Source organism: Brassica napus, chromosome A5 (assembly GCF_020379485.1).
Source record: "Brassica napus cultivar Da-Ae chromosome A5, Da-Ae, whole genome shotgun sequence".
Classification (NCBI taxonomy): domain Eukaryota; kingdom Viridiplantae; phylum Streptophyta; class Magnoliopsida; order Brassicales; family Brassicaceae; genus Brassica; species Brassica napus.
Window position 1 is genome coordinate 3,476,694 of NC_063438.1, and position 25,264 is coordinate 3,501,957.

At 33.4% G+C, this 25,264-nt stretch overlaps 4 protein-coding genes and 1 long non-coding RNA gene across 5 annotated transcripts; 2 read left to right on the plus strand and 3 right to left on the minus strand.

Annotated features, from left to right (window-relative positions):
• Window positions 1–416: 416 nt before the first annotated feature.
• Window positions 417–1,707, minus strand: LOC106451013 (26S proteasome regulatory subunit 7-like). Its single transcript, XM_048780487.1, has 4 exons — window positions 1,471–1,707; window positions 1,195–1,376; window positions 918–1,093; window positions 417–818 (listed from the first exon to the last, which is right to left on the minus strand). The coding sequence occupies exons 1-4, from the start codon at window positions 1,672–1,674 to the stop codon at window positions 661–663; spliced, it is 720 nt and encodes a 239-aa protein (XP_048636444.1). The 5' UTR covers window positions 1,675–1,707; the 3' UTR covers window positions 417–660.
• Window positions 1,708–2,387: 680 nt separating this feature from the next.
• Window positions 2,388–3,765, plus strand: LOC125609261. The gene is made up of 4 exons (XR_007339670.1): window positions 2,388–2,553; window positions 2,794–2,858; window positions 3,359–3,412; window positions 3,494–3,765. It is a non-coding gene; the product is annotated as an uncharacterized LOC125609261 (long non-coding RNA).
• Window positions 3,766–15,245: 11,480 nt separating this feature from the next.
• LOC106451012 (expansin-A4-like) lies at window positions 15,246–17,041 on the plus strand. The gene is made up of 3 exons (XM_013892859.3): window positions 15,246–15,546; window positions 15,630–15,948; window positions 16,413–17,041. Exons 1-3 carry the CDS (start codon window positions 15,405–15,407, stop codon window positions 16,720–16,722), a joined length of 771 nt encoding a protein of 256 aa, XP_013748313.2. The 5' UTR covers window positions 15,246–15,404; the 3' UTR covers window positions 16,723–17,041.
• Window positions 17,042–18,026: 985 nt separating this feature from the next.
• On the minus strand, window positions 18,027–20,646 carry LOC106451011 (probable dual-specificity RNA methyltransferase RlmN). Its single transcript, XM_048780488.1, has 10 exons — window positions 20,278–20,646; window positions 20,126–20,201; window positions 19,962–20,059; window positions 19,776–19,877; window positions 19,606–19,692; window positions 19,203–19,319; window positions 19,009–19,112; window positions 18,802–18,941; window positions 18,567–18,703; window positions 18,027–18,475 (listed from the first exon to the last, which is right to left on the minus strand). Exons 1-10 carry the CDS (start codon window positions 20,524–20,526, stop codon window positions 18,293–18,295), a joined length of 1,293 nt encoding a protein of 430 aa, XP_048636445.1. The 5' UTR covers window positions 20,527–20,646; the 3' UTR covers window positions 18,027–18,292.
• A 616-nt stretch (window positions 20,647–21,262) lies between these two features.
• LOC106451009 (serine/threonine-protein kinase BIK1-like) lies at window positions 21,263–23,495 on the minus strand. Its single transcript, XM_013892856.3, has 6 exons — window positions 23,147–23,495; window positions 22,769–23,070; window positions 22,553–22,688; window positions 22,300–22,442; window positions 22,100–22,223; window positions 21,263–22,023 (listed from the first exon to the last, which is right to left on the minus strand). The coding sequence occupies exons 1-6, from the start codon at window positions 23,196–23,198 to the stop codon at window positions 21,632–21,634; spliced, it is 1,149 nt and encodes a 382-aa protein (XP_013748310.2). The 5' UTR covers window positions 23,199–23,495; the 3' UTR covers window positions 21,263–21,631.
• Between the last annotated feature and the right edge of the window lie 1,769 nt (window positions 23,496–25,264).

The window sequence follows — 25,264 nt, forward strand, 5'->3', positions numbered from 1 at the left end:
TGGTCCTAATCAACTTTGTCTTCTTCTTTTTGTCTAGTTTATGGTTCAGTGTATGTTCTAATCTTAGTCTCCAAATGGTGCATATCACCTTGCCGGTGGCTTTAGAAATGTTGTAAATTTTTGCTGACTTTGTATGATACTTTTTTCGAAGTTAATATTAATCTACTAGATGACTAAAATAAATTAATAAGGATATCTTAGCGAATTTTTCTTTAATTAATCTAGATCTAATTTTTTTTTCTTTAAAAATAATTTATAAATAAACCTAAACGGATATGCCTATTAACAAAACGGGCCTAAAGGTAATAAGCCCGTTTATTTTCGTAATAGTAAACCGGTCATGGGTCAACAATTTTACACTAGACCCGTTTAAGCCCGTAGGCTTCAGGCCCACATGCCCATTTTAACATCTCCAGTTGTAGACCAATGGTTACATGTAAACAAACTTACGTAAGAATACTTTGCTCTAAGTGTCATGTCCACAACTTGTTATAAAGTTCAAGATCACACAGACTAGAAGTGTCAGAAATTGAAAAGGAAAACATTAGTCACGGGAATAAACAAAAACAAGTGCTCCAGAGGAATAGAAACAACGGCTAGAGCTTTTCAGGGTCTACGGAGACTTGTAGAAAAAGTGAAACGACCTTTATGTCTCTAGTACTAGTTGTAGACCATGTATTTGGGGGTTGCACTGAACTTCTGATAACCTTTGATGACTTTGTTCACTGCATCCAGAAAGTCTTTCTCAGTCACAGTCTTTCTCCTAGCTCTGATTGCATACATTCCAGCTTCAGTGCACACACTTCTGATATCAGCTCCTGCAAGAAGAAAATTTAACAGAACAAGTCAGGTTACAAATCTCAAGAGACAAAAGAAAGAAGAGTATGTGAGAGTTGTTTACTGGTTGGGATCATTACCGGTTGAGTTTGGGCAGAGGCGAGCAAGGAGTTCAAAACGGATGTCTCTCTCGCAGTTCATGGTTCTTGTGTGAATCTTGAAGATCTGTGTTCTGCTCTCCAGATCAGGCAAGCCAAACTCAACCTTACGGTCAAGACGTCCAGGACGTAAAAGAGCAGGGTCCAGCGTGTCAGGCCTGGAATAATAGAGTACATACAGAAATAGCCAATGAGTCAAACGGTATAATTGTTTTCTGTTGTGTAGTTTACTTAGATGGTAATGAGATTGTGGACCGACCTGTTCGTTGCCATAAGAACCTTGATATTACCACGTGCATCAAACCCATCAAGCTGATTCACAATCTCAAGCATAGTACGCTGGACTTCGTTATCACCTCCTACACCGTCATCAAATCTTGCACCACCAATGGCATCAACTTCATCAAAGAACACAATGCAAGCTTTTTTGGACCGTGCCATCTGCAAAGCGAGTATTGTAAACAACATGTCAGAGTATAGCAGTCTTGGCTAGACAACACACAGATAGCAAGAAGGAGTGTTGACAATTGCTTACCTGAAACAGTTCACGAACCATCCTAGCTCCTTCACCGACATACTTCTGAACAAGCTCACTGCCAATAACCCTGATAAAGCAAGCATCGGTTCTGTTGGCAACAGCTCTAGCCAAAAGGGTTTTACCGGTACCAGGAGGACCATAGCAGAGAACTCCCTTTGGAGGATCTATTCCAAGCTTCACAAACTTCTCTGGATGAAGCATTGGCAGTTCAACGACCTACAATCAACAAAGAGAATAACAACACGCTTAACAATTCACTTCCTTGAAATCCTTTTTTTTTTGTAACAAACATATTTCATTCATAATTCAGCCAGCTACAAAGATAAAAGCAACATCAAAGACTCGATGTGCGATCCTAATGAAAATGTTCAATACAAGGCAGTAAAGAGATAGAGACACAAGCTTAGATAAACTTGCAACTAAAATAGAAATAGAAGAAGTACAAGTATCTTATGAAAAATTCTATACGCATTTTGATCGATTCTACAATATTTGAAATCCTGTATCACATCAATAAGCTTATAATTATTATTGTCTATAAAATATTTTATTTATAAAACTATTGTATTATACAATATCTAAAATCTACTCTATTAAAATAGAGTCCTAAATTTATCTACTATTGAAGTTGTCATTTAAGTTTTGGACTGTTTCAAGTTTGTTAGTGTGTTACATAATTTATGGACCATATCCTATTAGTTACAATTAATTATACAATAAAATTAAAACTAGATAACTTAAATTAAACCAACAATCTATATATATAAAAAATTGTTTGGTTCACTCCTGCAGTGTCCACGTGGAAACTCAATTGATATAGGGTCGACACGTGTCCCTACCTCTGCCCAAACCGTGCGTGTTTTATATTTTCTCTATATTGTTTTGGGCTTCGTTTAACAGGCCCGTAAATGCGGTGAAAAGAAATCTAGGTTGCGTTCTCATCGTCGCCTCCGTCATGTCTTTACGTTTCTGGTAACGGTTCAGCAGAGACTTTACTCCCGTTGATTGTTACCTCCACGACGTCTCTTCAATGCGGTCCTTGCGTCACAGAGGCGATGAGTTTTTTGTGTATAAATAGATGTCAGATCTCTCATCCTCAACTCATCAAATCTTTGTTGCTTATTACTTATATAGATTCTGCTTTAGTTTTGTCATGTCTACTTATATAGAGTTTTCTTTTCACGATCTCTCTCTCTCTCTTGCCTCTGACTATAAGAAAGTGTTATTCTTTATCGATTCATGAACCGTATGTATAACAGTATGAGCTATAGTTTAGTGCAAGATATTCTCTTGAGATCTTGATTTGGTGTTTGTGACCAGGTTTCAGGAGAGACTGTTGGATCCAAGAGAAGCAAGCAAGATTAAGCTGAACTTAATATAGAAGTGTAAGTGGGATATTACATTGTTGAAGATGATTCTTAAATGTATCAGTGTGGTTGTCTCAACCGATCTTAAGCCAGTTGATTGGTAGCCTTGAGGTGTCAATCGATACAAAGCTTCAAACATCCGCTATGAATATCGACAATATTTATTTTAGCCACTATGTCTCTCTTACAATCATGGTTAAGTTGTTTGTCAATAATATTTGTTTATGCTGTGTTGGTTGTTGTAAAAGATCTGTTTCTCTAAACCTATCATTAATATTGCTGATTTTGGACTGGCAGGTGTGGTTAATCATGGTTCACATTTATAGAGTATGTTGTTGTTTTTTTTTTTTTTTATAGAGTATGTTGTTATACACCGGTAAAGATTTGATTCCCTTTTTGTGTTGCAATGTCTCTTTTAGAATATCAATACATGTGTATATATGTACTTAAGTTACCCATATGTCGATTAGTTGACACACCATTGCTGCCTTACTGACTCTAAAAGCTTTGTTATGAAGGTAATCGGTACCTGAAGGTACTTCTGCAGTCCTATGTATACACATTAAAAGTTGGTTAGTATCAGTTTATGTGGTACTCCATCAGGTTCATTTATTCTCGGACACTAATCTTTTGCCTTTTACATGATCTTTCAGTGGCTCTGCTCTGGGATCCATGCAACAGACCGACTGCTGCAGAGGCTTGGTACGTTCCGTCCTTTCAGAGTTTCAGGTACACCAGATAGTATGTGCTTCAGACGCTATGGCTGTTACCGTTCCTGTCTTCATCAGTTGATTTAACTTTTGTACATGATGTTAAGTGTTTGCTGTGCAATCTTTGTAGCTGCAGAGGCTCTGTACGTTCCGTCCATTTTTTTGTACTGGAAAGATTTTCTTTTTTTGAAGATAATATTAACAGTTTATATTGCCAAGCAGAAACTATTTAAATTTTAGTCAACATTTAGAAATGTATATTTTGCCCTCAATTGAATACAGCACTAATTTCCACTATTTTTATTTTATTATTTTTAATAGATTATATGGTTAATTATATTTTTATATATATATATATTTTTTACTTTTGAAAATTTTAATTTTCATTCTAATTTAGTTATAATAAAAAGAGCCAGCTAGAAACTTATATACACATAGTCTAAACCAATACAAAGAGGAAGATAGAATGTGATAGGTACCATGCATTTTGAAAAAAAAACATACAATAGCCTTACACTAATCACTATTTTTTTTTGATCAAATCACTAATCGCTATGTTATTTCTATAGAAAAAAAGAGAAATTGTTTAAAATACCGCAAGTTGAGTACTAATTTTGAAAAACACTATCAATCAAAAATATACTAACATTTGGGTTTAGTATTTGGTGATTATTGTTTAGAGTTTAATATTTAAGGGTTTGGTTTTATAAATGTTTAATAACTATTTAGAAAAATTAACTTACAAATTTAGGTTATTTATGAAAATTGTAATTCATTAGTGGTAAATTTGAAAATTGATATCAAACTTGTGGTAGAATTAAAATTTCTCCATAGAAAAAGGTCTAACTAATTAACTATGTTTTTGACCAAAAGATAAATAATTAGATATGTAGGTACACATATATACACACAGTTAAAAACCAGAGAAATGCTTTGGTTTAAATGTTAACTAATTTATTAAATAAACCAATTGGTTAAGCAAACCAGCTCATTACAGTTTCATAAAAAACAGAGAATGCTTCTGTTCAAAATTTAACTAATACATTAACTAAATCAATTAGTTAAGCAAATCGGATTAAGTAAATTTTGTTGGTATTATATAAACATAATTTTTTTGAAAAATTTAAACATTTTTTAAAACATATTATATTATTATTTTATTGATCCGTCCGCCCGTAGGGCGGGTTTGCCCTAGTCTATTATATTATAACAACCAAACGAATTATGTTCTATCTACTCTATTAAACTATACCGATTGTATATTTACAATTATATTAGCAATTCAATAACTCTCCTATAGATTAAACTTTGCTCTAAGTTGATTTATAATTTTCTCTTATCAACATCATATAATTTTCTCTATACCGAACATGTATATGTTTGGTTCCTCTTTAACTTACATGCCATTATGAACACATGACTTAGAGATACATGTCATTATATAAAAGTCAATAATATAATTTCAAAAGTGCCAAAATATGATATCTATTTATAAAAATCTATTTTTTAAAAAAATAGAGTATAAGTTAGGAATTACATGTATTATTTATTTAAAAAATATTTGTAACTACTAATTTCGAAAATATAATCCTTATCTACAAGAAAATTACAAAGATATTATTCAGCAAATATTTCAAAAATATAATCCTTATCTACAAGATTCTTAACAAGATATTATTCATACTAACTTGACTTGCACACCAAATAATCGATAACAACATAATACAATTTATTTATCACGAGATTTTCTCATATTTGAAAGTTTATATTTTTTTAAATAAACTAAACAATCACATTAACCATATAATAAAAAAATTAGATTTTTTTCTTATATGTTATATTTTAATTTTTTTAAACGTCTATAAATTAGAATGAAAAATGGAATGTTTCGAAGAGAGGGAAACAGTGGGTTAGTGTAGAGAAACAAAACTAGAATGAAAAATCTAATTTTTCGAAGAGAGGGAAACAGTTGAAAACAGAATTTTGGTTTACAGAATCAAAACTAGAATGAAAAATGGATTAGTGGGTTAGTGTAGAGAAACAAAACTAGAATGAAAAATGGAATGTTTCGAAGAGAGGGAAACAGTTGAAAACAGAATTTTGGATTCAATCCATTGTGGACTCATTCTGAAACGGAGTAATGCAAGTCAACATCTTTGATTTACAGAATCCGAGTGGAAATGAAGAAAGCTGTTAAAGAAAAAACGTTCTAAATTGAGATAAGATACATTACACAGAGCTTGTTTTGTCCTTGAATCTTCTCCATTACAAAGGCTAAGCAACCTCTCTCTCTCCCCACGACTGGAGGGAGGCTTTGATTTGATTTGTCTAGCAACTGCTCTGTAGCATCCCCATGAGAGCGTGATGGTGGTTTTGAAGAGTCCACCGTGGTTGTGATGGTCATGACCATGACCATGCCCTAGCAGAACAGCCGTTATGATATTCACCAATAGCCCAAAGTCAAACCATTAACCTCACTGGTCTCGGTAAGAAGTCTGATAATAACTTAATACACAAGAATACCAGTGAGCAACCAAGTGAGCTGGATAGAGAGACAAGAGGAGCTCCAAGAATCTCAATCCTCAAAAACCCATAAGTCTGCCTGGGAGTGGCCTCCTAACCAACGCAGCAACATCATCGGTTAGTATAGCTTTAGTTCCACCCAAACACTTCAGCGGTCATGAACAAAGAAAGGACACAACACCACAGCGATACAGAACTTTCGCACCAGAAGCATTGTTAAGATCACACGGTGAACTTTAACTGCCCCCAGTGTTTTTCTTTCTTCATCCGATTCTACATTAACTTAGAGAACGTTCCAAATTTTGTTAGCCTGGCTAATAAACATGCCATATATATATATATATAGTAGCATTTATGACTAGGGATGTTACACAATCATGCATCGAATTCATTCTAAAGAACGACCACATCGTTATTGCGGCACCGACAACATACCATTCTCTTAGATTCATCAAGTTTGTCTTTGTTCCGACAGAAAATGTTCATAGTTGATTCTCTTGCTAAAATGTCTCTCAAACTTTTTGATTCGGCCAAGGCCCAAAGTGATACATTAACAGAAATATTCAGTTGATTGACAAGAAAAAAAAAATTCCAAAATGTAGTTTTTAGAATCTTAATTTAAAGAAAATCATATATGGAGACATGAACCTAACTAAATGTACTTTATCAAGATAAAGCCAGTGAATATATGTACTCTATAACTTGGCTTTCTTCGTAAGCAACACCCTCGTACGTGCTCATAATTTGTAGTAAAAGTAACAAGATTATACTTAAATATATGTGCTTTTAAGGGTCAATCATTCCTAGAATATACAAATGGTCAAATCTTGAATGAAACAAATGTATTTAGTACAAATAGATATTTTGATTGAAATAAATGTATTTAGTACAAATAGAAATCCTATGTAGGAATCCAATGAAATAAAGAAGAAAAAGGTGCAGCATAATAAATATAGGATTCTGAATGATGCTTTGCGTGACAAAACTTGGGATCTAAATCTAATCTTTGGCAAAAAGAGGGTGTTGCGTAAAGCCTAATAACTATGAGTGCGAGACATCGATGCATGCAAAGGGAAGACATAAACTTAGCAATGGTCCTTTATGGTCCAATCCCTTGAGCTTAAATTAAGGGTTTTCATTTAAAATGAGTGATTGCCTTGTTGAACGTTTTCTCGTTATTTTCTTGTTAGACCATCTCCAATGGCTTACTCTATTTTTTACTTTAAAATAGATTAACTCTATAATAGAGTTTGAATTTGCTCCAATGGTACTCTAATTTAGAGTAGAAAATAGAGTGATAAACAAAAAAAAAAAACAAATTACTCTATATTTGGAGTAAACCTATTTTTCACTCTATTATAGAGTGAGAAATAGAGTACCATTAGAGCATTTTTTACTCTAAACTCTATTTTAGAATGAAAAATAGAGTGTGGTTAGAGATGCTCTTAGAACATCAAAATAGATAGCTTGCGCGAAGGACTAACAAGAGTTATTATAATATGGCATAGTTAAAGAACTAGTGAAGACCATGAAATTCTAAAACTTTTAACTCTAAATAAATTGAAAAACTTAAATTATACTAATGATTAATAAAACATGAAAATTAAATTAACGTAACATATATATGGATATATGATGCAAGTACTTGACGTAAAAGGTTCCATTTGAGTATTTGGACTAATATAAGCATAAGGTTCCATTTGAGTAAAAGGTTCCATTTGAGTATGTACACTTGGAAAAATCCAGGTTATTTAATTGTATAATTTTTTTTTAAATAAATCTAAAATATAGTTTTAAGTAAATTTGTATTTCATTTTGTGATTTGAAAAAGTAAATCACTTATTTTTCATATTTAAATACATTAGTAAATCTCTGATTATTTTTCTCCTGTTAGGCAAAGAGTGTCATTTTAGAATTCAGTTCAATTTATTATTATTTTCAGTTTAATATTAGTTACAAAGTACATTGATTTTATAAATAAAATTATTTATCTCAAATACTATCAGTTAAATAGATGCAATGAAAAAACATAAATGTATTTTATTCATTTTTAATATGTGAAAGTGCCTAAATGACTTTTTTTTATGAAATAGAAGGAGTATAATACAAACCGACAACATAATGACTTGATATTTGTTTGTGAGTTCATAACAACTGCTTTAGAAAAGTTAGACTAGTGATGATTTATTTACTAAATATTTTACGAACTCCATTATGTCGTTGTATATTTTTTTAATAATATTAATTTTGAAAATAGTAAAAAATATAAAAAATATAATTAAATTTTAATTATTTAGTTAAATTATAATCAATTTTAAAATTAATATATAGGAATTAATTTAAAGAAATAATAATATAAATTAAAGTCTTAAATTTTATTAAACAAAATCATTGTAGAAATAAAATTTGTATATGTATTAAATTAATCGATTGAAGAAAAAAAAGATGATGTTTACAAAAAAAAAATGATGATAGTGATTGTGAAAAAGTATAAATTAGGATGTTGAATTCATACAACCATAGTAACAAAGAAAAGAAAAGAAAAACTCATACGACCATTATATGCGGTCTTAGAACGTAGGATACCTTCTTACATTTAGATCTTAACTCACTTTACAAGTGGTAGAAGCGCATATATATGTGTATATATATAAAATTCTGCAACAAAATAAATGTAAAGACGTGAATTCGTTGGGAGACGAGTGGTAGCTACATAATTCACATGCAAGTGCATTTGTATTCTCATGATGCGAAAGGGAAGGCCTCTTAAGCAGTTAAGCTTCTATGTGACTATGTGTGCATGTGCATACTTTGGTTAATTTGACAACTACCAAGTATGCAATTGCAAGTTCATGTATGTTTGGACACGGAGTACAAACGTAAATTTACTTGAAAAAATATTGCATTTGTGATCAATTTGGAGCAACTACTATATTTTCACCAATTCAATAGAAAATACATTTTCGTATCTCTAGTTGAATCACCATCCAAAATCTATCCTCGTAAACAATTTTGTTAATATGAAAATTTTGCAATAAATTGAGCTTATAAAACACAAGTTTTATGCATCTCCCATTTGTTTTATTCTATGTTTAGATTGAAACTCTAGATGGATTTACTAGGGCAACATTATCGCATAGTCCCAGCTAGTCTTTAAGAGCAGGGGACCCACAAAAACACCAAGACCGAGGGAGAAAGTCGTTATATAAGCAACGTTCCAGCTCGTCCTTCGTCCTTTGATATCTCTTGCGTCCTTTGCTTTTTTTATTTTAAGGACTTAAAATTGTCCTAGCGATAATGATGACCTTAAGACTTTCAATGAAATATAGTACAAATGCAGATTAAATGCAGTATATTTATGATGCAGATTGTTCTGCATTTTATTTCTCATTCAATGTTTTCAGTGCAGAACAAAATTAAATTATAAAATATTTAATGATCTGGATGCAGATTAATGTTAGTATTAATTTTTTTGATCTGCAGAGAAAAAATATAGAGAAACCATGCTGAGGACCAATCACATGCATGCAGATTTTTTTCTCTCTCTATTAATGTTTTATATTACTTTATTGTTAACTTATTTAAAAATACAATAACTTACAAATGTGTAGGTAAATTACTTTATAATAATCACATATTCTCTTTAAATATATTTTAATATTTTATTATAGTTTTCTGTTTTACAATAATTTACCTACTATTACTAATAAAAATAATATATAAATATTTGTGTTTTACATATATATTATTTTTGTATCATCTAAAATATATAATTGTAGTTATTTTATTTATATTATTGATGACAATTAACATAAATGAAATAACTAATATTGTTTACAAAAAGGTAGCTGTTATATTATGATATGTTATATATATAGTTTAATGAATTCATGCAAGCTATTTAACAATTTATATTTTAATTTAATATATTTATAAATCAAAAGGTTATTTTAAAATCGCTTTATATTTTTATAGAATAAAATATATTGTATTATGTATATATATATATATATATATATATATTGTTCTTTAATATAGATTATAACTCTTTTTGTTAACATATAACACATTAACGGATTTTATATTTTTTTGAATAATGTTTTTATAAATGTTTATTTTTAATTAAAATAATAATAATAATTGTTTATATAATAATTTGTATAATAATTTGGACATTCGGTTCGTTTTTTCAGATATTTTCTATATTTTTGATCCGTTTGGGTTCAGTTATTAACACTTTTCGTTCAGATATGTTTTATAATTCGTTACAAAACCCATTCAGGTATATTTTTACATTTTGGACTTGGTACAAGTCAGTTTTTCGTTTCAGATTCGGTTCGAAATTCAGATTAAAATTTTTATGTCCAGTTCTAATTAACGTATTTGGATCTTAATTAGATTTTAATTTGGACTATAAAAATAATTAAAGGAAAATGGAATACTCTTTGTCATTTTAATGAATTTATTATATTTATTAGAATGATAGTTTTTTTTGTTTTACGGTTTTTTTGTTTTGCTGTTTTTTTGTTGTGATTGTGTTTACCTTTTATATAATGTTTAAACTTTTTATATTTATTAAATTAATAAAAAAATAATTGATAAGAATTTGTATATTTGTTTTGAATATTTAATTTAGATACCGACGATTTAATTCTTCTCTGATACGTGGCCAAATGGCTACAAGTGCAGAACAAAAAGGTGAGAGCTGGCACAGATTGGGCCGACGTGGTAAAAATAAGATTTGGAGTGACGTGGTTGATATAAGAAGATCTGGTTGGTGCATAGATATGCCTTGTCATCGCCATATATTACAATCCTCAATGCTCCTCGACAACCTGTCACCGCCCCTAAGTATTTTCCTGTTTCCCAATTATCACTTAGAAAAAAACCCTCTGATGATTATTGATATTAATTGCTGTTTAGTATGGCAATTAACCATACTACCTTGAAATGTTGAAACTGATACATAGTATATATTATAATTTTATACTACTGTTAGGTTGCTGTTTTTGATGATGGTGGCGCGCCGATGCCTAAAGGTTAAAGACTTAAAGTGCGTTAGTGTGCATGTTTTTTAATTCAACAAGAAAAAGTGAAAGTTTGTGTAGCAAAATTACGGAAGCTAATTTAAAATTCACTGAAGTGCAGTATCGAAATTTAAAACTAAAACTAAAGAAGTATATGTATAATTTAACAAATGACCGTTAGCTCTAAGAGAATATTTATATATACTACAAGCAAACATAACCATAATTAAATTGTACGTGTTTCTGCATAAAATATTTTTAAAAGGCATAGTCAGATAAACGTAGCTACTACATAAACATAAGCTATACATTAATCATACTAATATGAACTTACATCCTTGATTCTCTACTCACTCGATATGAAGCTTTGACTTTTCTCACGTGAGGAACTAAGAAATGGAAAGCCTTCCTCTTTAATGTATTTTTTGACAATTTTCATGACACAAAACATTGACTGACCAAATAGGACTGTATCACTTTACGTACCGCTAATGCACGGCGCAATAGGTGGGCCGATGAATGCGGGCGATGTGGGTCCTCCATTTATTTATTTGTTTTAACTTTTTTTTCTCTGTTTGAAACTCGATTTGATAAAAAGAAAAAAGCACCTTCTTCTATGTAAAGTGGGAGTTTGCGTCTCTGTCTATACTGCGAAGTGAAATATCTTGAATGTGGGTGTAAATAATTGGCGGCAATCGGTAGAAAGCTACTGAGAGATAGATATTCAAATGGAAAGACAATTGGAATGACTCAACTGGCGGCAACTGCTTATCATGTATAAATTCAAACTTGTTGCAGTGGCTTAGCATGAAAATAGAAAAGAGGTTTATGACCAAAAGAGGTTAAGAAACAATGATGGTGTTTACTGTTAAGCTTAGCAAAATATGCTCGTGATTGATGCTGCAGCTTGTTTTTTAAGCATACCAAATCCTTTTTTTTTTCTTGTCCCAATTCGTAATGAAAACCTCGCTTTTTGTATAACCAATAAATGAATAAAACTAACATTCACTGTGTGATGTTTTTATAACCATGGATAAATGAATAAAACTAACATCCATCGACCAAGGGAAGACTAAAAGAATTAACTCGATGGTTTAAGCATAACAAAATATTTCTATCGAGTTAATTCTTTTAGTCTTTGCATTATTCTTTTTTGTCAACTATAGTCTTGCATTTAGATTGATAAAAATGATAAACAGCCAAAGACTAACGTCAGTTTCTTTGAACTAGATTTATCCATGCAGGTAAAATAAAGGGCTTATTTGTGTAATAGCCATATTAAAAAAATAAATTAGGTGTATGGCAATGATTTTGACATATTTTAGTGTCAGACATTTATACCTCAAATCATCTGGTTATGTCCTTTTGTTTAACAGGTACCCAGTTGCAAGTGAAAAAATAGGCGACGTCGCTTTTCCTGTGGCGTATTTACAATCACATTCACGTAACACATTTATTAACCACATACATATACACCAAATATTCTATTCCATATCGCCAAAATAGTATAGGATAATAATTCCACTCACAGACCTAAATTCTAAACATTATCATAACCTCTATAGTAAAACCCTAAATCTCAATCACTATACAACTCCTAAATACTAAAGATTATCCCAACACCTAAATACTAAACTTTAAATCCCAATCATTAAACCTAAATCCAAATATAAATTATAACTACATTCACAACCTCTGAATACTAAACATTACCCCAATCCTAAAATACTAAACCCCTAAACCTTAATCACTAAACCCTAAACTCAAATATAAACTATAAACCCAAAATCTAAATAGAATGGAACAAAATAAATAACATAGTACATATTGATGAAATTATGAAATATCTATGATTGCATTGAAGAAGTTAATGATGACCCCAACCAAACCTCTCACCTTCTAAATACTAAACCCTAACCTCTAATCACTAAACTCTTAATCAAATATAAACCCTAAACCAAAATATATACTCTAAACCCAAATATAATGAAACAAAATAAATAACATAGTGCAGATTGTTTAAATTATTAAATGTATATGATTGCATGGAAGAATCTAATGTTAACCCCAACCATATCCTCTCCCCTTCTAAATACTAAACCCTAAACTCTAATCACTAAACCCTAACCCAAATATAAACCCTAAACCCAAATATCAAAATCTAAAAAGTACATAATACTATGTAATATTAAATTATATTATTTAATATTGAACTATACAATATAGATCATAGTATGATTTTTACATGTTAATAAACATGTACCGATAGTGTGAACTTAATAAAATTACAAACAATATTTATAAACAAAGTAGAGCACTTTTTATTAACCGTCAAGTGAAATAGAACATGATAAGATAATATAGTAACAGAATACATCGCATAACAAATTATGAAAAATATATATTGTTTTACATTTCTATTATATATGCATAGATGACATTGGTTTCAATTGTGTAGATGGAAATGATCACCACTACACAAGTCTTATCGCTCACCACATGAATCTTTGAAACTCTATTATACCACAATCCTTCACCATCAATAGAGACAATTTTATCAACAATCCCACAAATTTGAGAAGAAACAGATTCATCGGCCTACTGTAGTTACTCCTCATCATCAGAGCTACAAAACAACATATATTATATTATGATTATCAGTTATCTGGCAATCATAACTCACATTAGCTTTAAAGTGGAAATCATTTCAAACTTGAACAACGTCTACCGACTTCACATGAAAGGTCTAAATCTTCCATGCCAAACCTGAACAATGAAGATAAGAAAGTAACAATGAGTTATATATTCTACAAATTAAAATGGATGATAATGAATGGTATGGCATACGTTGCAAGCATTCAAACACATCTAAATAGAATAGTCTGTCGCAAGTAAAATAGTTTAAACTAACAATTTATTATATTCCACTGTAAATAAAATAGAGATAGAAGATATCATGCTCCGTTCATACGGAAACAAATTGTAATACAAATGATATTCCATACATCAAACTATTCCATATATAGTATCTCCGCTAAAAATCACAATTCAATTTTAACAAAGCCGAAGAACAACCAGATAAACCCCAACTCTAAATCAATTGCCTAGCTGTCGGCTAAAAACAGATCCGACATGCACCTGGAACGATGTTATAGAGTTATCAATTATATAACCCTAATTCCGAGAAGAGACCAAATGGAAAAGAAAATAACAAAAAACGACGAGAAGATGAAGAGATTCGAAGGCAAACCCCAAGAACTTACCGTAGTTCCAGATATTTGACAAGAATAGAGGAGGTGAATTGGAATAGAAACGGTTTGTTACTATCTGCTGCTGCAACTTTAACGCCGGCCGGTGGCGGATGATTTCACAAGAGGAAAAGAGAACGCGATTGTAAAGAGTGAAGAAGACGTCAACGAAGCTTTGGAAATCCGGTGGAGGCGACGATATGGAGCAAATCAGCACTGGAGACCATTAGAATGCGAGGAAGCTAGCAAGTGAAGTAAAAAGAAAAAATGTGAAGTAGGATAAGCCACGATTTACTTTTTGAAATTAATAATTAAAAAAATTAATTATTTGTTTTCATCAGGTTGCACCGGTTGAAGGGAGGGCTAATACAGTATTATTATATAAATGTAACGGTGTGTATATGAATGTTAGGTAAATTGGTTACCCATTGAATTAGGCTTTTTTTCTATGTCATACACCCCAATTACCCTAAAATAAACAAGTGAAAAACGATAAGAGTCAAAAGACAAAAAAGGCTTTATGTCTTTTGTATTTGGTCAGAGAAACAAACACTAAAATACATTTGTATAAATACAAAGACTCTCATCATAAGTATGAAACGCCTCGCACAAGTAAACTCGATATTTTAAAGCTGTGGAACTCTTTTTAGATCCAAGGAAAACAATCAGATAAAATATTTTGAGTATCAATGTTATCGTAAGTGAAAAAAATAGATTTTAATATATTTAAAACATGACAAAACCGTTACAAACCTACCTCCATCTTACGTAGAAATAGCAATAAATTTTTTTTTTTTCAAACTCAATTTTGACAAAAGAAATCAAAATAAAGAAAACAATATTTCTCAATGTCTCTAACTCTTAACTTTAGAGTTTCCTTCCCTCCATAAATACCGAACCTCACTCCTTCTTCCTCACCATCATCTCTCCAACTAACACAACCTAACTCTTCTTCTTTAGCAAGAGCGCAAGCTCAAAAGCGCTATTGTTACTTTCTTCATCTTCTTCTTTACCTTCGTAGTAATTTAGAGCACTTCTTCTAACAACTTACACAAAATGGCTAACCTAGCAATTCTCTTTACAACATTTCTCCTTTTAAGCCTCGCCGACGCCAAGATCCCCGGCGTCTACTCTGGAGGCGCGTGGGAAACTGCACACGCCACTTTCTACGGTGGCAGCGACGCCTCCGGCACTATGGGTCAGTCCACATAATAAACAGAACATAAAAACAGAGTAAATGCACCATTTTATGTTTTTTAACAAAATAGTTTTTGTTTACAGGAGGAGCTTGTGGTTACGGGAACCTATACAGCCAGGGCTATGGAACTAACACGGCTGCTTTGAGCACGGCGCTGTTTAACAACGGTATGAGCTGTGGAGCCTGCTTTGAGCTAAAATGCGCCAACGACCCGCAATGGTGCCACTCAGGTAGCCCGTCGATTCTCATTACCGCAACCAACTTCTGTCCACCAAACTTTGCTCAGGCAAGCGATAACGGAGGATGGTGCAATCCTCCACGTGCCCACTTCGATCTTGCCATGCCTGTCTTCCTCAAGATTGCTCAATATCGCGCCGGCATTGTCCCCGTCTCATACCGCAGGTACAAAATCTTTCATTACATGTTTGTGACCTTTGAAATATTAACAAGAACATAAAATGTTCAAAGAGAATTAGTTAGTAAGATGGTGGCGTAGTAGTAGTGCAAAGGATTGGTTCCATTGTGCCTCGGACAAACCACACTTAAAATGGATTTATTTTTAAATCAGAATATATAAAAACTGATTATTTAAAGGAACTGCGATTACCAAAAAAAAAACTAGAAACTAATTTTTGTGTTATTTTATTACTAGTATGATATTTTTTTTTTGAGAAAGACTACTAGTATGATATTTACAACAAAATAGTATGTTTATCTATGATAAAAAAATGCAACTATGGATTTAAATTATTAGGTGTTCTCTAATGCACTAATCCATAAATTAAATTCTCTTAAATTTTGCTTGTCTTGTAAAATATGAGTGATTAGACGAGTGTTAAACAAATGTTGGTCCTTGGATTTTGTAGGGTGCCTTGTAGAAAGAGAGGAGGGATAAGGTTCACAATAAACGGTCATCGTTACTTCAACTTGGTTCTGATCACTAACGTGGCGGGAGCAGGAGACATAGTGAGGACGAGCGTGAAAGGTACACGGACTGGTTGGATGAGTTTGAGCAGAAACTGGGGTCAGAACTGGCAATCTAACGCTGTTTTGGTTGGTCAGTCACTTTCTTTCCGTGTCACAGGCAGTGACCGTAGAACCTCTACTTCATGGAACATTGTTCCTTCTAACTGGCAGTTTGGTCAAACATTTGTCGGGAAGAATTTCAGGGTCTAAAAGCGAGTTTCGAGACAAAACTCTCCGCCAATTTCGCTTTTTTTTTGGGTTCAAATATATGGAAAGGAGAGAAAGGTATGGGGAAGAACAGTATCTTTGACTTTTGTGTGTGTTTGTTTCCTTTTTAGTTTTTATTTTATTTTGGGGTTTGGTGTTTTAGTTGTGAAGGGGGAGAGAGAGTGAGAAAGAGGAGTTGAAGTGGCTGTGAGAAAATTTTGTAACAGCCCGCAACTACTTTAAGTATTTTACAATGGTTGGGTTTTTGTAAGCTACAACTTGTAACGTTTAATTTCATGTAATCTAAATCATGGTTGTGTTAGACTGTTAGTACTAATCCTCTGGTTTGTTTTTAACTAGCCAATTACAAAAGAGTTACTCTAGGAGTAAGTGTGAAGTTAATGCACGTTAGTAATAGATCCACGGGGATCCCACTTAGGATTTGGTAAAGAGAAACAAGAATAATTCAATGGCTATAGGTGTAAATGCCTTTAATGAGTGGGAACTGTTTTTTGACCGATGAATTAAAAAAGTAAATAATAAAAGTAGTTCCCGACAGCATTTGATGCAAACGTAACATAAGTCTACACTTGCTATTCATTTTTCGGGACTTTTTCTTTTGGTGATATGAACGGAGCATGTCTTCTCCACTTACAAATTTAGATAAAGTTAATTATTCACTTTTTTTATACATATTTTAATTGTTTTGTACTATTACTCAATTTACCATGAAAGTATTTGTGTAAACACTATTCTATTCTACATTACAATGGCAATAGATGACGAAAATCGTGGCCATATGTTTAACTCTCTACCATTTTTGCTATATACACTTTTGATATTTCTCTTGAAACGTCCCATAACCATGGTCCCTGACCGTGATAACTTGCTGTAGATCCATTCCTTCAGAGATTCATTGTCATCTGTGACATCTTTCATGTGCCATTGCAGAAGCTGTAGAACCACAATCTTTTTCTTGCTCAAAACACCACGTAAGCTTCTAATTACACTACTACTACTACTACTACAAATAAGAACCTCCGTCACAGTAGAGACTACTTTCAGGTGTTTATTTGATTTTCAGTTAGATTCTTACTGACATAATAGTGAATAATCACAATAGCCATTACTGAACAATACAACTGCCTCATAATGCTCTCTCTATAGTCTATACAGAGAAAAGAACTTGATGGAAAATAACCAAAGCTGCTTTGTATAGTTTACAACTCTATATCGACCATTGAGTATATTCAAATAAAAATGCATCCTAAGGAAGATGTATGATAAGTCAGGTAAGCCTTTTGAAGTGCATTTTCAAATTTTATGGATTTAAATCTTTTAATATCATTCACTGAATAACAATTCTTTAAATTTGCTCACTCGTCGCTGGAGTATACACATCATAGACATAAGCCTAATCTATAAAGCCAAGTCCTCACTTCTCTAACGTACTTTTTCAGTCCCTTCATCCTCAGAGCACTGACCAACCCAAAAGGCAAAGTTTCACTTGAACCAAGTCTCCTCTTCAAAGCCATTCAATTGGCAAAACAGGAGATGTGTCCAATCCAGGACATCAACAAGAAACAGCTTCTTCTGCCTCTGGCTTAGACTCTTGACCATCCGTCTCAGCTAGTAAAGGGCTTTTCTGGAACTTATTCCTCAGCTGACCACAAGCAGCATTCGCTTCAAGCCCTCTTGTTTGCCTCACGCTTGCTGTTATCTTACGCGACTCCAATGCAGCCGCAAAGGCCAACACCTGCATGATCCATTAACTTAGAGACTTACTGCAGCCAAAGTACAGACCAAACCAAAGACATAAGGCTCAGGCCTACTTGTTATCAACATACCGCTTTCTTGTAAGGTCGCTTGTACTCTGATCCTTCAATAGGGTTGTAAGGTATCAAGTTTACGTGATACGTTTTGCCCCATTCACGTAGTAGCTCTGCGAGTTCTAAAGCGTTCTCAACTGAATCATTGACTCCAGCTGCATCATCATTTACCAGCTTGTGTTAAAGTTAAAATGATATAAACGAAGGAGAAAAAAACATTAAAGTTAGCTTATCTCAAGTCTCAGTCACACACCTAGAAGAGCATATTCGAAGGAGACTCGTCTATTTGTTTCTTGAAAGTAATCACGACAATCACTCATAATTGCTTCCAGGGGATAAGCCTTGGCACTTGGTACAATCTTCTCCCGGAGACTCTGGTTTGGAGCATGTAAGCTGATTGGACAGAAGAAAAGTGAGTGAACAATATAAAAGATCTGGCAGTTAAAGAAAGAAGAAACACCTGACAGCTAAGGTAGACTGAAGCTTATGAGCGGCAAGCTTCTTGATTGTGTTCGGTACACCAACTGTTGATATTGTAATCATTCGTTGCCCGATTTCAATGTCCTGAGTAAAGGAAAAGCATACCAAGAGACAAGAGTGACACTTCATATCATTAGCAAGAAACATGTAGAAAGGGAAGATGGCAAATGCTACCTTGTTTAAACAACGATGAGCATCTAGCACTGACTTTAGGTTCAACATGGGCTCACCCATTCCCATGAAAACCACATTTGTCACTCTGTGCTTGAACACATCCTCGATAGCCAACACCTAGAACATTTTTAAATCACACTTGAAAACTCAAAGCCACGTTTACAAAATTACACGGGATCAAATCATCAAACAACTAATCTTCTTCCAAGTATTGCATAGAGTATTCTACCTAAGATCTTATGTAAAAGTATTTTATCTTGGAACCACACTCCAATTCATAACTCTGTACCAAGCTCTCTTTTACATTATTACTCCAAAAGAATCTTGCTTTCAATATATTTTATCTCACCTTAATCCATATAAGCTGCAAAAAACAAGAGATGCTAATAGAAAAAGAAAAAACCTGCTCAATGATCTCATGTCTCTGAAGGTTTCTGGAAAACCCTCCTTTCCCCGTAGCACAAAACGAGCAGCGCAGTGGACATCCAACCTAAAGCAGAGAGCTTCAAAACATCAATTATGCAAAAAAAAAAAAAAACTAAAATTTCTAACAACAACAAAAGTCAAGTTCACCTGGGAAGAGACACAAGCAGTGAGGCGCGTTATGCCCTTCTCTTCCTGGACCGGTATACCAACTGTTTCAATCAACAGGTTATCTTCAAGCTTCAACAGCAGCTGTAAAGACAAAGCAATGAAAACCATAAACACCAATCAAACAAGAACATTGTAAAGTTTAACTTAGTTATATGTTGAAAGTACCTTAATGGTACCATCAGTGGCAGTAACAGTTTGGTAAATGGGTGATCTTCCCACCTTGTACCCACTTTCCACAAGCTCTTTTCTAAACGTTTGCGGCACTATCAAAATTCAAAGATTGGTTAAAATCATCTGCTTACACAAGAAACCCAAAATCATTTGCTTACAGTTGCTAAAGTCTTCAACTTGTTTAGCCTTCCTCTTGTAGATAAGATGATGAAGCTGCTTCCCTCTGTATCCTTCCTGCAACATTACACCGTAAAGTCAGAAACTTTTCTCAAACTTTCTTGTTTCTAAATCATAAAGTTGGACGCTTTACTTGACCGAGTTTGATAGCGAGCTGTTGAAGCTCCGGCTCCGACATCCCGAGGAGGACCTGAGAGTCCACGTGCGGAGCACGCGCCGGTTTGGAAGAGGCCGGTTTCAGAGATGGTACGGCGGTCGTGGCGGTGGAGATTGCGGCGGCGGTTGTGGTGATGGAGTAGCGGCGCACGACCATGCGGGAGATGGGAACGGTGAAGACGAGGTTGTGAAGCATAGCAATGGTATTGGTTGTTGTCGTCATCATAGCTTTGAGGATCAGACAGAACACGGAGTAAACCCTTTCTTCTGCGGCTAAAACCTCTCTGCGACAAGAAGTGAAGCTTGTTTTGTTCACTAAGCGGATAAGCCGAAAAGACGGCACGCGGTTCGGATGCAGAAGCAATAACCGACACGCGTTGTAGGATATGTTGACTTCTCCGAACTAAACAGTGTAATCAACCAATCCAAAACCGATTAAATTAAAATTGATTCAAACACCAAACCGAGAAATTGGTAAAAATCAAATTTTAAATTTTGTTTATTAGAAAATATTGTATGATTTTTCCGTATATATAGCATAATAGATTTTTATAGATTTAATTTTATGGTTAATGGACGTATATAAACAAGACCATTATGCAGCAAGATTAATATGAATAAGCTCTCTCTCTCTTTGTTTCGATTTAATTGTCACCGCAAGAAAAAAAATTGTTTCAAAATAAATGTTGTTTTAAAGTTTTAATGCAAAATTTATTAATAAGATTTTTTCACTTTATTTTTTTATTGGTTAAAATATGGTTATATATATATGTAATTGTGTTTATTTTGGAAATATATAAAATTATATGTTTTCTTATTCTGTGTGAATAAACATAGAAAGACAATTCGAAAGGAATACTTATGCTTGCGTCTTTGATTTCTCAGTGTTGCATCACTGATTAACTTCTTGTCTCACTGATTAACTTCTAGTATTCTCACTTGTATCATTTGAAAACAATCGATTCCAAAACTGGAGAGAAAGGAAAATCTCTACACCAAATGTATTGAGGAACCAAAAAAATAATACAAAGAGTGGTTTCAACACATGAAGAAGAAAATAACTTCGTTCATATATACTTTCACTAGATACCACAACACACGAGGAAAGCCTAAAGGCTAAACACATGTTCTCTAAGTTTGTGTATGGTGGTACTTCTCCATTATTAGTATAGTCTCCGACCTGCATGGTTTGTCCATAACCATACTCTATCTGCTTATAAACGGATTTTCGCAGTACTAATCATTCATTAGAAAAAGGGATGTCCATTACCATTGACCAGCTCCAAGTCTCAAAAGGCATGTCAAATAAAGCTTAGGCGCCCAAAAGGTTTTTATTTGGACCGTTTCTCTGGTAACTTAGCTCCGGTTTTAAAACGTTGTGTCTTGTTAACCGGATCGGTCTGAGTTAGTTTTCCCAAGTTATCCTGAAGTTGCTGCAACGCACGGACCACTTGGTCCATGGTCGGACGCGCCTTGGGTTCCAACGAGAGACACTGAACCGCAATGCTAGCCAATCTCACCGCCTCTTCGGGTAGGTACTGTGTCTCTAGCCGAGCGTCCACGATTTGGAGAACCTTGCGTTTGCTTGCGAAGTGCGGTCGAGCCCATTCCACAAGGCTTTCTTCGTTAGCCGGCCTGTTATCGTCCAACGCTTGTTTACCCGTCAAAATCTCTAAAAGCACAACTCCAAAACTGTACACATCGCTTCTTGCATTTAAATGACCTGAAAACAAGAATTCAAACTCTTATAAAACTTAAATCATATGTAATTAATCAGGAGGACTGGTAGATGTTTTTACCTGATGACATATACTCAGGAGCAGCGTACCCATATGTACCCATAATCCTTGTACTAACATAGCTTAGATCACCCGTTGGACCGTCCCTAGCTAGCCCAAAGTCAGAGAGTTTCCCATTATAGTCCTGTTATTGGATACAAAAGTTATTAGTGAAAAAGTGTTACCATCTAATTCAATGAACGTGTGTTTATCTGCGTTACCGCGTCAAGCAAAATGTTGGAGGCTTTAATGTCGCGGTATATGACTTTGACAGGGTCACTGTGTAGAAAAGCAATCCCTTTTGCTGCATCAAGCGCAACCTTGATCCTTAGGAACCATGGGAGGGGTTTAAAATATGTACTTCCTGCTTCAAAAACCACTTCCATCAGACACAAAAACATAACAAGAAAACTATCTCTGTAACGTTTCATCGATCAAGAAACAAAGATTTGAAATATCAAGAATGGGACTCACTTCTGAATAAATGATTCTCAAGGCTTCCTTTTGGCATAAACTCGTATACCAAAAGATGGTGTTCATCCTCCAAGCAGTAACCAATAAGTTTGACTAGATTCGGGTGACTCAACTGTCCCAAATAATTAATCTCTGTCTGCATCAGGACAGAACACAACAACATCAGACACAATCACACACAACATAACTCAAGTTTTGAGGAAATGAATACAGTACCAGCCATTCACGGTGACCTTGAAGACCTTCTCGGTTAAGCTTTTTAACCGCGATGACTAAACCGGTTCCTGGTTTAGTCGGAGTGAGACTGGTTTCATCCAACCACCCTTTAAAGACACAACCGAACCCACCTTCGCCGATCACACTGTCCGGTCTGAAATTTCTAGTTGCAAGTTTGAGCTCGTTGAAGGTGAAGTTCTTGACCGGCGTTGACTCAAGTATCTCCCCTTCCGTCTTCTGAGCCGCAGCCACCGTCGACTTCCGGCTCGACATGCTTAGACCGTAAAGAACGCTGCTCTTACCTGCACGGAAACAAACACACGTGTTAACCAATCTTAGCAACCCTATAGAAACAAAGATGTAAAGAAGAGATGGTACCATCGTTGAAAGGGTTTTCAGCCTTGACTCGAGAACTGAAGCAAGAACCCATCAGACTCCAGAACAGATCAGGGTCTCGTTCTTCTCCCAGTTTTGATTCTTGATCGTTCTTCTTTAGCTTTCTTGAACAGGTTTTTGTAGGCTAGAAGATAAAGAGGAATTATAGAAACTTTTCGATCCACGAGGAAGAGAGAAAGAGATGTGAACAGAGATCGGAGAAGGTGAAGAATTGAGGAGAAAAGGTTGGTGTTAATGAGAAGCACGAGGGATGAATCGAAGAGAAGAAGAATAGTCGCGTTTTGTCTTTGTTCTACGTGTGTGTGAAAGAAAGTCAAACAAGTGGACACAATAAAGTCTAGTTTGGCCAAAAGGTTTTTAAAAAGTCGTTGGATTCTATTTTGACTAAACTGATATTTATTTTAGAAAGTACCATCTCCAATGTAAAAAATTTAACTTTTTACTCAAAATAAAATAATTATATATTGGATTTGGGTTTATTTTCAACCATACTCCATTTTTGAGTAAAAATAGAGTAATAAATAAAAAAATAAAAAAGTTATTTTATTTATGGAATAAATTTATGTTTACTATATTATGAAATAAAGTAAAAATATTTCTTATTTCAAATTCAATTTTAAAGTAAATCATGGAGTGGAATTAGAAATGTTGATATGAAATTTGATTTCTTAGGCCATGATTATCGCGGTATGCAACGAAAGTTTTTAAGAGAAAATGTAGTGTGGGGTCCAGCAAAAAGGGAGAGACGGTTGTCTCCTGTCGCGAAATAAGGGACGTATATTGCACTGTTTCGCGGGCCCTATTAATACGTGGCAGTTCGCAATTAGTTCCTTTTTAATTTTTTTTAAAAAAAAAAAATCAGCCAAAAAAAAAAAAAAACAAAATAAGAAACCCAAGTTGGGTATTTGCGTTGAGGGTGCTCTTAGTTTTGTTTCTAGGAAATTGCGAAGGGAAATTATCAGTCATATTACTGGGTATGGGTGATGTTTTGTTTTGGTTTTGTTTACCGTCACTGTCTAAAAGATTACCATTAATTAATGTGAAGACAAACAAACAGAGAAACAGGAAGACTTTTTATTTGCTGTCGTAATGAAAATTTCATCTGGTATCATGGTGTGTCATCAGACTCATCACTGTCATGCCTGACGTAAACATTTGTTTTTGATAATTAACGTAAACATATTATACGTAAAACTCTACTGAATAACAGCTAAAACTATTTGCTTTTTTTTTACAATGATTTTTTAAAATCTCATATGCTTACATCATTTTGCAATTACTGATAGAGCCTTAAATTTAGGACAATTGTCAATAATAACACATTTTCAGTTTTTATCTCAAAAATAACACTAGAAAGAGAAAATCACAAAAATGACATTCATTAAAGAGTAAAATATCCATAATACCCTTGGCTTAAAATTAAATAAACAAACAAAAATAAATAAAAACAAATAAAACAAAAATAAAAAAATGAATTTTTTTTTATAGTTTCAGATTATATGTTTTCAGATTCGAAATTTTTTATAATTTTTTATAATTTTTTTCTCAAATTTTCTTTTTATAATTCAAAAATACTTTTTGAAACTTTTTTTTTAATTTCTATTTTTAAAATTTTAGTATTTATTTTTTATTTTATAAAATTTTAAACCCTAATTCCAAAACTCCACCCATTAACTCTAAATCCTAAGATTTGAATTAATTAACTCAAGGGGTATAAGTATTTACCTCTTTAATGAAACATATTTTTGTAACTTTGAGTCTTGAATGCTAGTTTAAAAACAAAAACTTGGTTTGATGTTATCTTAGACATTTTTTAAAAATTTATTCGACAAATTATCGTTTCGTTGAAACTTGTAATTGATCTCAAGAGTTTTGGTAAGATTCCACTATTTGGAATCTAGTTAAACAATCATTGTTTATGATGTAGTTTGTGTCGTAGGGTCAGATGCTTCACAAATTTAAATTTTGTCATCTCCCACCTTAAATATCCAATTTCTAATTTGCAAGCCAAACCATTATTTTTGTAATGATTTAATTATTTTTCACCATTTGATTATCTCCTAATGATGTTTTGAGAACAATGTTAGTAACTTTGTTTTC

Bases quoted from the DNA above. Each gene is read 5' to 3' on its own strand.
- LOC106451009 (XM_013892856.3), bottom strand. From the start codon at position 23,198: ATGGGTTCTTGCTTCAGTTCTCGAGTCAAGGCTGAAAACCCTTTCAAC. The intron at 22,689-22,768 runs GTACTGTATTCA...GTCCTGATGCAG, and splicing joins AAGGTCACCGTGAATGGCTG to ACAGAGATTAATTATTTGGG. The intron at 22,224-22,299 runs GTAACGCAGATA...ATCCAATAACAG, and splicing joins CCAACATTTTGCTTGACGCG to GACTATAATGGGAAACTCTC.
- LOC106451013 (XM_048780487.1), bottom strand. From the start codon at position 1,674: ATGCTTCATCCAGAGAAGTTTGTGAAGCTTGGAATAGATCCTCCAAAG. The intron at 1,377-1,470 runs GTAAGCAATTGT...CTCGCTTTGCAG, and splicing joins TGGTTCGTGAACTGTTTCAG to ATGGCACGGTCCAAAAAAGC. The intron at 819-917 runs GTAATGATCCCA...TTCTTCTTGCAG, and splicing joins CCTCTGCCCAAACTCAACCG to GAGCTGATATCAGAAGTGTG.
- LOC106451011 (XM_048780488.1), bottom strand. From the start codon at position 20,526: ATGATGACGACAACAACCAATACCATTGCTATGCTTCACAACCTCGTC. The intron at 20,202-20,277 runs GTAAAGCGTCCA...GTAATGTTGCAG, and splicing joins TCGCTATCAAACTCGGTCAA to GAAGGATACAGAGGGAAGCA. The intron at 18,704-18,801 runs GTGTGTGACTGA...ATGATGATGCAG, and splicing joins CTTCGAATATGCTCTTCTAG to CTGGAGTCAATGATTCAGTT.
- LOC106451012 (XM_013892859.3), top strand. From the start codon at position 15,405: ATGGCTAACCTAGCAATTCTCTTTACAACATTTCTCCTTTTAAGCCTC. The intron at 15,547-15,629 runs GTCAGTCCACAT...TTTTGTTTACAG, and splicing joins CGACGCCTCCGGCACTATGG to GAGGAGCTTGTGGTTACGGG. The intron at 15,949-16,412 runs GTACAAAATCTT...TGGATTTTGTAG, and splicing joins GTCCCCGTCTCATACCGCAG to GGTGCCTTGTAGAAAGAGAG.